The 13878-nt window shown below is 37.8% G+C and overlaps 1 protein-coding gene across 6 annotated transcripts in view; it reads right to left on the bottom strand.

Annotated features, from left to right (window-relative positions):
* The window catches only part of Abi3bp (ABI family member 3 binding protein), a 205305-nt gene that overhangs the window by 107741 nt on the left and 83686 nt on the right, over positions 1 to 13878 (bottom strand). For all 6 annotated transcript variants that reach the window (XM_052740892.1, XM_052740896.1, XM_052740894.1 and 3 more), the window contains exons 5-6: positions 5481 to 5662; positions 4884 to 4939 (exon numbers count right to left, since the gene is read on the bottom strand). In XM_052740892.1, the coding sequence (XP_052596852.1) occupies positions 4884 to 4939; positions 5481 to 5662 (238 nt within the window). The remainder of the gene's footprint in view (positions 1 to 4883; positions 4940 to 5480; positions 5663 to 13878) is intronic.

The following is a 13878-nucleotide window of genomic DNA, read 5'->3' as shown; positions in this document are numbered from 1 at the left end:
TCTTCTTATAGCCATGTAAAACGACTAAATAAGACACCTACAGGTGCAGTACTGCTGTCTGCCAATAGTGCTGCTCATCGGCAGTCAGTCTCTCTGCTCTCTATCTTTGCTCTTCAACTTGTTGATCCCCAATCTTGTGGCAACATCCATCACTATGTCTTTCTACAATTTCTATCCTCCTCATTTAGTAAATGTTTTCTGAACGTTTACAACACATCAGGAGATAAATATAACCCTCACGGCTCTGTAAGCGATAAATCACCTTTTTTCTCAAAAAATCCTGTCTCTTTAAAGACATCTTTGGTTGTACAAGCCTTGAACACGGTGCTATAACCATTGTGCTATACCTAGAGCAGGGCAATCACAGAGTATGAAGCTGGTGCTGTTCAACGTGTAAATAACACTAAGGTAGAAAGGGAAAACCAGTGGAGATAAACTGAGTGGGGGTTTTCTGTCATTCTGTTGTATTATTGTCATGACCAGAGAAGGCCTTTGACTATGGAGAAACAAATACAGCAGAAGCAGCCACACACAGAGTGTTAAATTCACTGTCTGCACTATACTAACTCCCTCCTGATACTATATTGAAAGTTAGCTTTCATTACTATCAGTGCTAATCAAGGAGGCTAGTATCAGGTTTGTCCATTTGGCATTTTTATGGCATCAGAGTGCCCATTGAGGGTTTAATTTTATTTTCAGGGCCTGGGATGTTGCAACTGTCCACTTGGGGAGGAGCTAAGGGTTTTCAAAATATAATTTCAAGGACTCAAGAGCTAGACCACATGAGAAGTACTTAGTCATTTTAAATTCTGCTTTTAATTCATTTTAGGATGTTCTAATGAAAGTTACAAAACATACTGTTTCAGTCTAACATCTGGCTAAAATTGACTCTAACATGCTCCTTCTTTGAAAGTCTTCAAGTTTCTGGTTAGCTGAAATAAGACATAAACCTCTGGTGGTTGTATGTGTGTGTCCGTGTGTGTTGTGGTGTGTAAATGTGTGCATGCATATTTAAGCTTCTGCTTAAGGGGACAGCCGTTAAGAGAACAATGAAGGGTGCTTGTTATAGTCATGCTATATAATTTTAAGATGTAAGTGAGCCACAAGGTCATTCTCTTTGTTAACTTATCTGATCAGTCTTATACTTCACACATTCAACCACTTTAGTGAAAACCCATGAATGTGTATTGGAGGAACAGATATGGACCCCATCAGACCTGCTGTGGGATGTGGAGTACGGGGTCCTGATAAGACTTCAGGTCATCACACAGTGTGGGCTGGCATGGTGCTATGGTTTGAATACGCCCTTCAAGAACATGTGATAGAAACCTCCAGCGCAACCATGTTGAAAAGTGGGAATTTTAAGAGGAGACTATGAGGGCTCCTCCATTTTGTGGGAGTAACTTTCTTAAAGTGAGTTGATTTTGAATGGAAAATGAAAGGGTAGAAATAGCATCGTAGTTTAAAGGAACACAGATTCTCAGGAAAGTTGCATCAAATAACTTTACATTTCAAAATATACTAAAATGTAGTAATACTTCAGTAACTAGTGTTGTTTATTGAATAAATTAGATTTAAGAATTTTTAAAGAGAAAATGTGTTTAACTTTAAGCCATTTGATTTTTGAATAAAACCTAGTAACAAGCATTTAGGTAATAGACACTTATTTTCATAAAAAGAGTGTAATCTATTGTGTTCAAGGAATAAATAAAAATATAACACTAAAAAGGGATATAATAAAAAGAGGGGTGGAATATAATCAAGGAACACAGCCCACAGAATCAACTAACCTGGGCTCATATGGGCTCACAAACTGAAGTGACAATCAGGGAGTCTACATGGTCTGACCTAAGTCATCTGCATATATGCTATGGTTGTGTAACATCATGTCCTTGTGGGACCACTAACAGCGGGAACAGCGACTGTCTTTGACTCTTTCCTGCTTTTGGGACCCTTTTTTTCCTACTGAGCTGCCTCATCCAGCCTTAAAATGAGGGGATGTGCCTAGTCTTATTATAACTTGATATGCATGTTTGGTTCATATCCCCGAGAAACCTGCATTTTCTGAAGGGAAAGAGGAGTGAATCTGGGAGAGAGGGGAATGCCAGGGGAGGGGCTGGGAGGAGAAGAGGGTGGGGAAACTGTGGTTAGAATATAATATATGAGAAATGAAAAAGAAAAAAGAAATATAATAGACTCTGAAAAAAGAAAAACACAAATGGTATGATAAAAATTTTCTTTCTTATATGCATTTCAAATGATGCATTTATGTTATATATGAAAAATTAGAGCATTTTTATGCTCATTCTTCACTATTTTAGAGGTAAAGATAGGAGTAACATCATTGAAGGTATTTAACAACTGGTAAAGCAAAGATACTAACCAACCAGTCAGAAGAGACCCTGCCACATATCCCTGAATAATTTGTGTGGGGCCTGCCAGAGGAATGTATGCCTGGATATATAAATTATAGTATGTAATGTGACCAGGGGCATAAGATGGGGTGGTTTAATAAACAAACTTTTAGCTTAATTATTATCTTTTTAGGAGGATAGCCTAGTGTTAAAATACTTTCCCTGTATCAAATACTTCTTTTAGTAGGGTATAAGGATATTTTGTGGTTTCAAAGGTTTAGACATGAGAATATTGAATGAGAGCAGTCTTCAAGTCTTTTACTTAAAACTTAAAAGTAAGACATTGCATTCCTCTTTAAATACTGCCTTTTAAGATCAGTTTCAGAGAAGATATGGGTAAATACTTGGACAAAGACTTGATTTGGACTGAAATATATACAATCTGAAATATCAAAACAGCTTCATAATGGATTCTGTGGGACCACATCACATGGCCAATAGCTATCCCGTGTGGTTCCTTTGCAACTTCCCCATGTCTCAGGGCTTCCTTTGAAGCATCTTTTCAATGAACTTGGGTTTTCCTTTGGAAATAACCGAGAGTTTTAAAGTACAGCTCATCACAGCTGGCTGGATTTGGGGGTGCTCCACCTCACACATGGAAGTGATACAACTTTGGCTCTGTATCACAGATGTATGAACCTCCGCTCCAGCCCTATCACAGCTGTTTATGAAAAGGAAAAAAAGATATTAAATTCTGCTGTGATGGAAGTACCAACCATTTTTCCCAATCTCATCGAGTGATGCATCCTACAAGAGGCATTCTGACCAAAATAAATAAAAATGATTGACATGTGGAGTTGAAAAAGAAAGAATGAGAGAAATGACATCAGCAAGTCACATAAAGATTATGCAAGACAGACAAGAGGGAAGGGGATAAGATTTGCTCCCTAGGAAACCATTTACAACAAAGAACGAAGAACGTTCTACAAGAGGATGAAACAGGAACTGTATCTTGCTGTTCCTCCTGTGCAACGTAGCAGGTTTTTCTTTTATAATACTGACTGAACTCCAGAGAAACAAAATCAAAGAGACCTTAGAGAGTATCGTTATTCAATCCATGCTACTAGACCAACTGACCACTTAGAAAATTGCAGAGCCTTACTGTACACCATAGCGAAGCAAAACCCACAGATTTTAGAGTTTAATTGTTGTAAAAACTGAAATTAAAAAAAGGGAGACGTGTATTTATCTTTTGTCTGGAGAGGGAAAGGCTTTGAAAACTATAACATAGCTCAGGATCCGATGAAAGTCTAGTCTTTGGGTGAAGCACATTTCAAGATGTGATTCTTTTAACAATTCCCAACCAACCAAGTTGATAGCAAATGCAAGAAAAATATTTCTAGATGGCATTGCAAAGGATTCTTTAGTCTACAAAGTCTTAAACTGGTCGGAAAAAAGTTCACACAATTCCCAGTTAACTAAGAGCCACAACTAAAAATCACTAAATGGAAAACAAAAGCAAAGACAGTACTACTCTATCAGCATTCACAGAAATTAAAATTAATATAACGTTTAAACTATTAGCCAAAATGTTAGCCATAGAAATACACACTATTGAGAAGCAGGATAAACTCTTGTTAGCTACTTGAAAGATCATAAGCTAGGATAACCTTCTTAGAAAGAAATTTGTCCATTAATACTAAAGAGCCTTAAAAACCTAGCCTGGCAGCGGTGGTGCACGCCTTTAATCCCAGCACTTGTAAGGCAGAACCAGGTGGATCTCTGTAAGTTCGAGGCCAGCCTGGTCTATACAGCGAGATCTAGAACAGGCACCAAAACTACACAAAGAAACTCTGTCTCAAAAAAAAAAAAAAAAACCCAAACTCTTAATAGGAATTTAATTATATCAAATTAAAAATCAATTAGAATTAATTAAAATGCCTATAACCTGGAAACTGAGTAAAACAATAATCATGTAATTTAGATTATGCAATAGAAAATAATGTCATAAACTCCAGGTTGGATCGGGATGCACATCCTGCACACCAACCCAGCCCCCCATGTCCACAAGACTTCACTCCACCTGAGTCATATCTAACTAGGAGGCTCAAACTCTCCTTCACATCCTGTGTCCTGTTCTGACCTGTGCTGCCTATATCAGACACAGAACTATCAAAGGAATGAACAAAATCTTGAATACTTTAAAATATTCAAATGCTAGAATAAATGCACTGAATCTCTGAATTGTAGTACTTCAAACAAACTAGAAAGGGTTTGGAAGCATATATAATATATACATTTATATAATTATATATTTATATAGTTGTATTTATATAATTATATATACATATTATATAAATAATTTTCAAAACAAAAAGCAGGTAATTCCTAAATCATTAAGCATTTCACCCAGTGACCAATAGATAACCTCAGTACCTCACAATACAGTTGTCTCTCTCATCTAAGTAGAAACACAATGCAGATATAATTATTTTTAAAGAACAATCTTAAAAATAAATTGGTACCTACCACTGTGTGGACCTGGTCATAAGTGCTTTGTATTTTCCCATTTACTTTATTTTTACCTGAAAACAAGAAGGAAATGGCATTATTTTTATTCTTCTTGCTCCTTAATCAAGTCTAGCTCATCGTGGGGACAATTCCAAGTCACACTCTCAATTTTGGCATGTGCCTTCATTTAGTGCAATTTCAAACATTGATCCCAATGATGTGTGTGTACAAGGTAAGGAAGAGAAGTGCAGGGCTCCCTGTAATGGGCTGTATCCACTTCCACAGGCCTACCACCCCTTGTGATTGGTTACACATACTGGCATTTTATTTGTTCAGCTCAGCTGCTGTTCATAGGTCAACGATATATTTTAGAATACTATAATGACATCACTGGAAACATCAAGTTGTTCATTATCTATTTATAAAAATCACATAAAAATTTCTGAAATATCAATATTTAAATTCTATTCATTTGTATTTTCTTAAACACTAGAACGTGTTAAATATTAGAAATAGCTGGAATGAACTTATTTCATATTATGCAGCTAGTGAAGTGACTTAAAGTGGACAATTAGAAAAGAATAAAAAGCTTTATTGGGTCAAGAGGATACTCACTTCCAACAACAGTCTTATGGTTGAAAACCTTGCTCCAAATTCCACCGTCCATGTTGTCTTTCACACCAAATTCATAAACCGTGTTGGGCTTGAGATTGTCCACAATTGTTTCAGTAGCTGGACAGAGTTGAAAAATCCATTTCTTTTCTTTATCTTTTTCTCTATATCGAATTGTATAAAATCTGTTGAATAATGAAAATATGATGTTTGAAAAACACTGGGATATGCAAAATGTATTTCCAAGTTTCTAAGATCTGTTTTACTTATGTGTACATGCATCTCAATTATGATTAGATGTGCACATGTGTATGCAGGAGCATGTGTGTCTAAACCCAGGAAGCACTGCTGGATCTCTCAGGACTAAGGTTACAGGCGTTTGTGGGATGCATGGCTTCCCACATAGCTGCTAGGATCTGTACTCTGGTCCTCATGAATGGCAGTTAAGAACTCTTAATTGCTGAATCATCTAGCCAGCTCCCTCAAGTTTATTAACACACAAGAGACTTCAACCAGAAGACTCCATTAAATGTTGGACTGCTCAGATTTTTTTTTTAAGCTTAAGAGAGCATGTGTGTTTTCATTCTAAATTTTAAACTTCAAGTCAGGTGCCAGCAGAATTTCAGAAGTCTCAGCACAATCAATCATTAGCTACTTACAGAAATGAAAGAGAAAATTCTAGATAGTCATCCCTTTCCAGTTCCATAGAGAACAGAAGCTAGGTGTTATGAATGGTATAGTCATTTCATAATTTGAAGAAGTCAAGCCTTCTCATGCCGGGAGGGTGTATCAAAAGTAATACTTTTCAATTTGTAAAAGACAAACCTGAGGATGTAATATATAGGACTGCTTTCTAGGAGGAAAACATAATTATTGTTATATTAAAAAGGCAAAGTTAATAGAGGTACAGTAAGAATATAGAACATACATTTAAGATCACCGTTACCTATTTGCTCCAGGCTGCATAATCCTACAACTTGGATGTCACAGTAAGAGAGTCCCCAACACTAGGCTTTGCATGTCTAGTCTATGGTAGGTTTGGCTGTCGCATTCAACTATCACAAAAATATCTTGAATGGCAGAAATTATTAATCCTGTTTTATGAATGTACACACTGGCTTTCAGGACCATCACCTGCCTTTCCCAGTATGGCCAGTTAGTGTCTTTACCTCCAGCAATGGAAGAATGAAAGTCCAAAGAACGCTCCACTGGCTATGGTTTGAACAGTCCCACTAACCAGGTTGCAGGCCTGGAGAGCAAGTGTCACACTACTGTACAGACGGACGAGAACACACTGACAGAGCAGGTACTAACACAGGTATACACAAATGCTGCACTGGATAAAATGGCAAACCGCCAAATGAACTGTATGCTTTCAAATCATTTAAAGAACTATGAACATGAAATTTTTCCATATTGTCATTCTTAACATTATAAGGAGGCAACAAATAGTGGGAGAATGTCATATTTATAATAGAACTTCGATGTCTGGTGAGCAGGCTAGGAAATGAATAGTATCAGATGTGGTATTGACAGGTAAGTAATTCCTTTTTATTTTTAAATAAATATTTTTAACCAAGAGAGCAACATAATAGCTATACATATGATGATGGAAACACAGTAACTATCTACAACTTTAGGGTTTTTATATATTTTTTCTCAAACTTAGAATGATTCCCCCTACTCCACACCTATCAAAGCTAAATTAACACCCAAATTAACTGGTTTTATTTATGGATTTTAAGGTCACTCACTCAGGCTAAAAAACATTTACCAGACACCCCCTAATGATTAAGCTTACTTGAATGTTCTTTGGTTTTTCTAGGCACACTTTCTTGAAGATACAAATAGAGTCAGTTGCTTTTAATCTTAGGAAGCGGGGGCCGGGATGAAGATAAAGTGTGAACTTTGTAAAATAAAAAGGCAGAACAGGGCTGGAGAGATGGCTCAGCGGTTAAGAGCACTGGCTGCTCTTCCAGAGGTCCTGAGTTCAATTCCTCAATTCCCAGCAACCACATGGTGGCTCACAACCATCTGTAATGAGATCTGGTGCCCTCTTCTGGCCTGCAGGGATTCATACAAGCAGAGCACTGTATACATAATAAATAAATAAATCTTTTTAAAAAAAAAAAGGCAGGACATTTGTTGAAAAGTATCTGAGAATTTTCAGATAGCAATGGCAGAGTATTAAGCCAAAATTCAGCACTTCTAAGTGTATGTAGGGGAGAATCTGTGCCCAACTCCAATGTACATAAAGTCAGCAGGGGCCTTGGAGTTTAGTAACTTAGGGGAGAGCCTTTGTATAGATAGCCTACTTTCTTAGTAGTTGCAGAGCCTGAAAATGCTTGCAGCCAGTCATTTAGCTTGCTTTTTACCAGTAAAAGCTACTCTTGGGCTGGAATCCCCCATTCCAAAATAACAGAAAGCCCAATGAGTGAAAGGGACTGTTCCAGCCAGAACACTCATTGCTACCAGTAACAAATGTTCAACGATAGAGTCCTCTGTGTCTTTTAAGTCAAAATCTTAACAGTGATTCATGAAATGCATTGCTTGACAAGAATGCTACATGGAATTCTTGTTGCCCTTCCCCTTTCCACCATGTCCTGGCTCTTAAAGGACCTTAGAGAAATGCTGAGAAGCTAAAATCAGAGCAGATGCCCCACCCCCTCCCAACTCTGCCTTTCTAGTACAGATGTATTCCTGAGGATTTAACTCCAGGCATGAGTCAGGATCTCATTGCTAGCTGAGCTGCCAAGGGTCAGATCCAAGGCTTTCTAATCAGCTTGATTTTATATAGCCTTCCAACAAAGAACATGGGACAGAGTGCTCCATGGTTTTCAAAGATCCTCAACTTCACGTTTAAAAAACAAAAACAAAAACAAAAAACAGCCTGTAAAGTTCTTCTATTTTAATTACAATATCCTCTCTCATACCAGATTTTTCATGTATGCAAACTACCATGCTTTCTCCTCTACACAGTCTAACTGGCCTTCCTCAACACATCTAAGTTGATAATTACATAAGGTGGGAGGCTTCTAAGTCTTAAAGAAAAGAGTAGGTGTTATACTGAAAGTAGTGAATTGAATTCTTCTTGAGTTTAAAACGAACTATGGGTCTCTTGAGACTGGATATTGCTTTATAATCTGACACTCAGTATATACAGATTGTTCAATGAGCAGGATCGATGTCTAGTTTTCCTTTAGGTCATTTTAAAATTAGAAGTGCTCTCAATGCAGTATTTCAACCATCAGCAAAGACCAATTTAAGCTATTGGGTCTACAATTCTATTTTGCAATTTTTCCTTAGGGTCACTCAACAAAATAAACCATTTCCCTAAAATTGTCACAACTTGAGGCAAAATACAATAAAAGCTTGCTTGTATTACAGAAAATCTGTGATTCTTACTTGTTGACTCCAGCTAGTGTATTGATAAAATCTTAGTAAAGCAAGACCTTACAGAGTCAGAAGAGGCCCCAGAGCAGCTACAGCTGGATAATCAAACCCTTCATCCTCTTTTCTGAGTCCCAAGCTATACTTCTGGTCTGCCCTGAATTCTCTTTCTGCTGTGGTGCTTGGCAAAAGTAAATGAAAATAAACATAAAATGACCCATAATCAGAGAGTAGTCAATTTAGTATTGTTTAAGTCTTTTAAACTTTTTTTTTTTTTTTTCCGTTTTTCGAGACAGGGTTTCTCTGTGTAGCTTTGCGCCTTTCCTGGGACTCACTTGGTAGCCCAGGCTGGCCTCGAACTCACAGAGATCCACCTGGCTCTGCCTCCCGAGTGCTGGGATTAAAAGCGTGCACCACCACCGCCCGGCTTAAACTTGTTTTTACTGTATATTAACCATATTCGATACATAGTCAACATTCTCCTCATTGTCTGAGAACATTCAGGATCAAATGTTGATTGTGTGAGTTTTTGCTAGCAATTTTGAGCACAACCATATAGAGAGGCTCTGGGTCTTTTTAAAATAGAGAGTGCGAGCTGGAGCGTGGTGATGCTCACTTGCAATCGAAGCACTAACCTGGGAAGATCATGAATGCAAGGCTATCCTGGGCTACACAGTGAAAGCCTCTTTAAAAAAAAAAACAGGACTGGAGAGATGGCTCAGAGGTTAAGAGCGCTGACTACTCATCCAGAGGTCCTGAGTTCAATTCCCAGCACCCACATGGTGGATCACAACCATCTGTAATGAGATCTGGTACCCTCTTCTGTATACATAATAAATAAATAAATCTTTAAAAAAAACCATAGTGCCTTAAAGAGTAGGTAGTGGCTTGACCATTAGTCCACTACCAACAACAGCATGACCTCAGGGAAGCTGTTCCTTTGGACAAATAAACTTTCTCAAGAGGTTCTGTACTAAACACCATTTGAGACTCTGTTTATAGAAGTTTATTTCAGCAACAAATTAGATATTCTATTCTAAAATGCTCCCTGAGGCAAAAACTAAATTTGTGATGTAGCGGCGGGCAGTGAACTATAATTAGAAGGAAAGTGAAGAACATCATAATTAGTTTATTCCTCGCAAACTCTCCCATCATTAGTCACTTTATGGACTTACACTTTTTCAGGAAGACTTGCATTTGACACAACTGTATCCCCCCAAACATGGGGACGATATATTTTCCCCACCCTTGTACCAAAAGATTCCTCCCAGCACCCCATTTGTTAATGTCCTTGCTTCATAGTGACTGGAGCCACTGAGAGTCACTCCATCCTCTCAGTATCTCACCTTCCTTTACTCTAATGTCAGGAGAGTAGACTTCCTGGTAATTTATACCACATTCTTACTTTGTAAGCACATCAACCTTTCCTTTTATCTACCAAGGAAGTTGTGTAGGTGTTTTGAGATCTACCAAAGCAACAATAAAATGAACGCTCTCTGAACCCTGTCAATGTGTTTCATGACAAGCATAATCTACTTTTTTCCACCTTCTTAATAAAAATATCCATGTACCATTATACTCTGTTGTGTGCCATCTTTAACAGACTGAATCTTCTAATGATAAAATACAATGAATGAACTAAACCTCCTTCTTCTGAGTCCCTTACTCCTTCATGTCTAATCTTTTTTCAGACCCATGTATTCTTCCTCACATTATTTCTCATGCACTCATCTTTTCTGTTTTTACAAAGCATTTAGTATATTATCTTTGAATGCTTGTGGTAATTTTTAAGCTGATCATCTGGCCAATAATTCTATAGAGAAGATAATAGTTTAGAAAATTCTACTGGTTTAGTTAGTAATTATTAGATCATTGGTGACAAACACATCTCAGTGAAACAGAGGGAAGGGGATGTGAGCCAGTAAAAAATGGATGGGGATGCTGTAAAAATCAAGAACATAGGAATCGTCTTGAAGATTAAGGAAAGGGATCAAAAAGAAGTGTGGAAGACAGAACAGGATCAAGAGAAGTTTTCTTAGGGAGGATGTGGCTATGGAAACCTTGAGTCTGTTTGCACACAGGAGGCAGGATACCAGCTGCATTGAAAAGGTGGTTGAAAGAGAAGAGACGGACCATCAAGGAGCCAAAGGCTTAAAGGATGTGGGAAGAAATGGAATCAGGAGTGCTGAAGTCAGAAATGTGATCCTGGGAGGGGAGAGATGTGAAGAGAGGTAAAGATGAAACTGGGGTGCAGGAGTAAGCTGACAGTGATCAGTCTAGATTTCCTTAGCATTACTGTAGGTGTATAGGTGCAGTAAGGTGTGAAAAGATCCAGGGAACATGGCCAGTGTGCTACTGTCAGGATGTGGAGTACAGAGAAGTGCTTTGGTTGGGACTGTCTATGTGGGAACAGAGAAGGAAAAGATAAGGACATAGATATTGAGTACTTCTCCCAAGCAAAACCAGTAAGAGTTGGGACCTTTAGACACTATAGAAAATGAAATACAAAAAGTAAATGAAGTTAGGGTGTAAGGAGAATTTCAATATATTCCAAAGTAATAAGGGAAGTGAGATTTCCAGAAAAAGGGTATTAGTTCAATTTTGTCAGATTGATTCTGAGGTAATAACAACATACCAGAAAATGAGGACAGTTCCCTGCTTAACCATTTAGTTCCGGTTTACTACCAGCCTGGGGACATAATCCCTACTCTCACAAAGCACTATATTTCAAAGCAAGGGAGTAACAAGGCTCCAGGTTTAATAAGTGAGAATTCACAGACAGGGGAAAAGCCTACTTCTTAGGACGTCTAGAAGAAAAAATTATAATAATAAAAGTAAACATCCCTCTTGAATAATCAAAAACTAGAATGCTAATTCTATACTAAACAAATAAAACATGAAAGTGTTAGACAAATAAATTATAAAGCTGAAGACGCAATCTTGAAAGCCTTGACAAGCTAAGAGAATGGCAAGGACAAAGAAGCAATCAATATTAAATCAAATTTTGGCTGAAAAAAAAAACCATATCCTTCCTCTATGTCAGCTTGGAAAGTTCTCTTTTGGTCTTAGACTGACAACAAATGTTCCCTTCTTCCATTCAAAGAACACTGCGCACACAACCATAAATGAAACACATCTATTTTCCAACGGGGGAAGGACCCGAAATCTTGGAAGACCTAGACAAACTGTGTGTGAAAGCAGGGCTAGAAATGGGCCGCAAAGTCAGAGCAACAGCCCATGAATACATCCAAGTGCACAGCAGAACACGAGCTGTCCTCAATGGAAACTTACTAAGTCAGAGCTTTGGTATGGAAAGCCCAAAGTCAAGGGAGCAACTTGTCCAGTAGGTTCTCTGTATGGGATAATGGAGGTTTCAAGAAACCAATATGAAACGGTTTTTATAAATCAGTCTTTACAGAAAGTTCATTGGTTTAAAGCAACCCCATTTGTGTTTCTGTGGCAATCCAAGGGCAGCCAGATTCCAGTGGTTTTTAAAGAAGGTATGGCTGAAAGAAAATCTCAGCTATGTTAGTCTTCTAATTTTCAAGACCTAATCACTCCCTTTAGCTGTTATTGCTTATTCTAACCCATTGGATTGGTCTAACCTCATAAAAAAAAAAAAAAGCAGCAAGACTATATGAGGGTAGATTTCTCCAGGTCTGTTTCTAATTATGTGCAGTTCTGGTAGAAGCATTTGGGTGTTTTCAATGTGTACAGTATTTTTGGTGCTTTTAAATCAGCACTGCTCGTTTTTCTCAAACACGACAAAAGCTTTAAAATGTCGGCTCATTACTAACTCTGCCGACTTGGGAGCAGAGTTGCCTAGAAAAGCAGAATCTACAAGTACTTAAAATGGTCCTTTTCAGCCATGACTCTCTAATTCTTCTCCAAGTCCTATCTTAACAGGTCCCTATTTTTCCAACTCAGATTTGAAAAGATACAGTCATTTTGAGATGATACTGAATCCTTTGAATACTTTACTCAAAGCAGAATTTTAATACTGTAATTTGATATACATGACTACATCTATTTAAGGTAATGGGCAGGGCCAGAACTGGTGAGCCAGGGTAAGGCCGAGATGTATTTATGATCTGAGTCAGAAGTCTCAGAGTCTATGACTTACCTCTCAGCCCTCTGCTCCGACATCCTCTAAATGCTCTGTCCATCTGTGCTGCCAACAATGGCAACCCGTGTCCATCAGAGCCAAGAGTAGATAAATTCTTCATGAAAAGGTCAGCATTACTCAAGCATAAATAAAGTCACAAGGCACTGGAAGGTACTTACTGCACATGCTCCAAGAATTCCCCTGGCTGCTATTGACCTTGGTGGAACACATCCCTCCTCAAGGATTCATCAAGCCAGCTGAGCAACCACTAAAATCAAACTGCATTTTGCTCTATGACTATCACATTCCCTTCTTCTTTTTCTGATTCTCCCCTCATTCCTCTTCTTCTCTTCCTTTTTTTGTTGTTTTGGTTTGGAGTTTTTTTGGGGGTGTGGGCAACTCAACCAGCACATTATTTTCCCAGTGTTGGCATACTGAACTACTCCACTAAAAACTTGGAATTATCATAAAACAAATATGCACTTTCAAGAGTATTTTCCAAGTAAAATAAGTCATGGACTTAGTGGTGGGTGAAATAAGAAATATTTCAGATTTTTTGAAACATTTAAAAATTAATTTTAAAAAAGTTTTGGAAATAATCATCCACATGCTTTCTTCCAAGTATTTTATTCCTTGAGGACCATGGACACAGGAAGGAAAATTTCATTTCATTCCTTTTCAGCTTAGATTTCCCAATCAAAGTAATTTAAAAGGTACTTTTGAGAACTTGCAAAGACTTTAAAAGGCTTTTCATTCCAGTTCAGTTTAAACAAGAATAAAACGCTACAAAAATAATCTCACAGCCCAAAAGCTCAGCTATCCTCAGAGCAAGGGAAGTGTGTGTTAAGTGTAATGGGTCAACACTACTCTAGAAGAGCTACAATTAAAACATTCACAATTGTATAC

The sequence above is a fragment of the Peromyscus californicus genome, unplaced genomic scaffold (assembly GCF_007827085.1).
Source record: "Peromyscus californicus insignis strain IS unplaced genomic scaffold, ASM782708v3 Scaffold_16__1_contigs__length_79575227, whole genome shotgun sequence".
NCBI lineage: Eukaryota > Metazoa > Chordata > Mammalia > Rodentia > Cricetidae > Peromyscus > Peromyscus californicus.
This window is presented reverse-complemented; position numbering and strand designations above follow the sequence as displayed.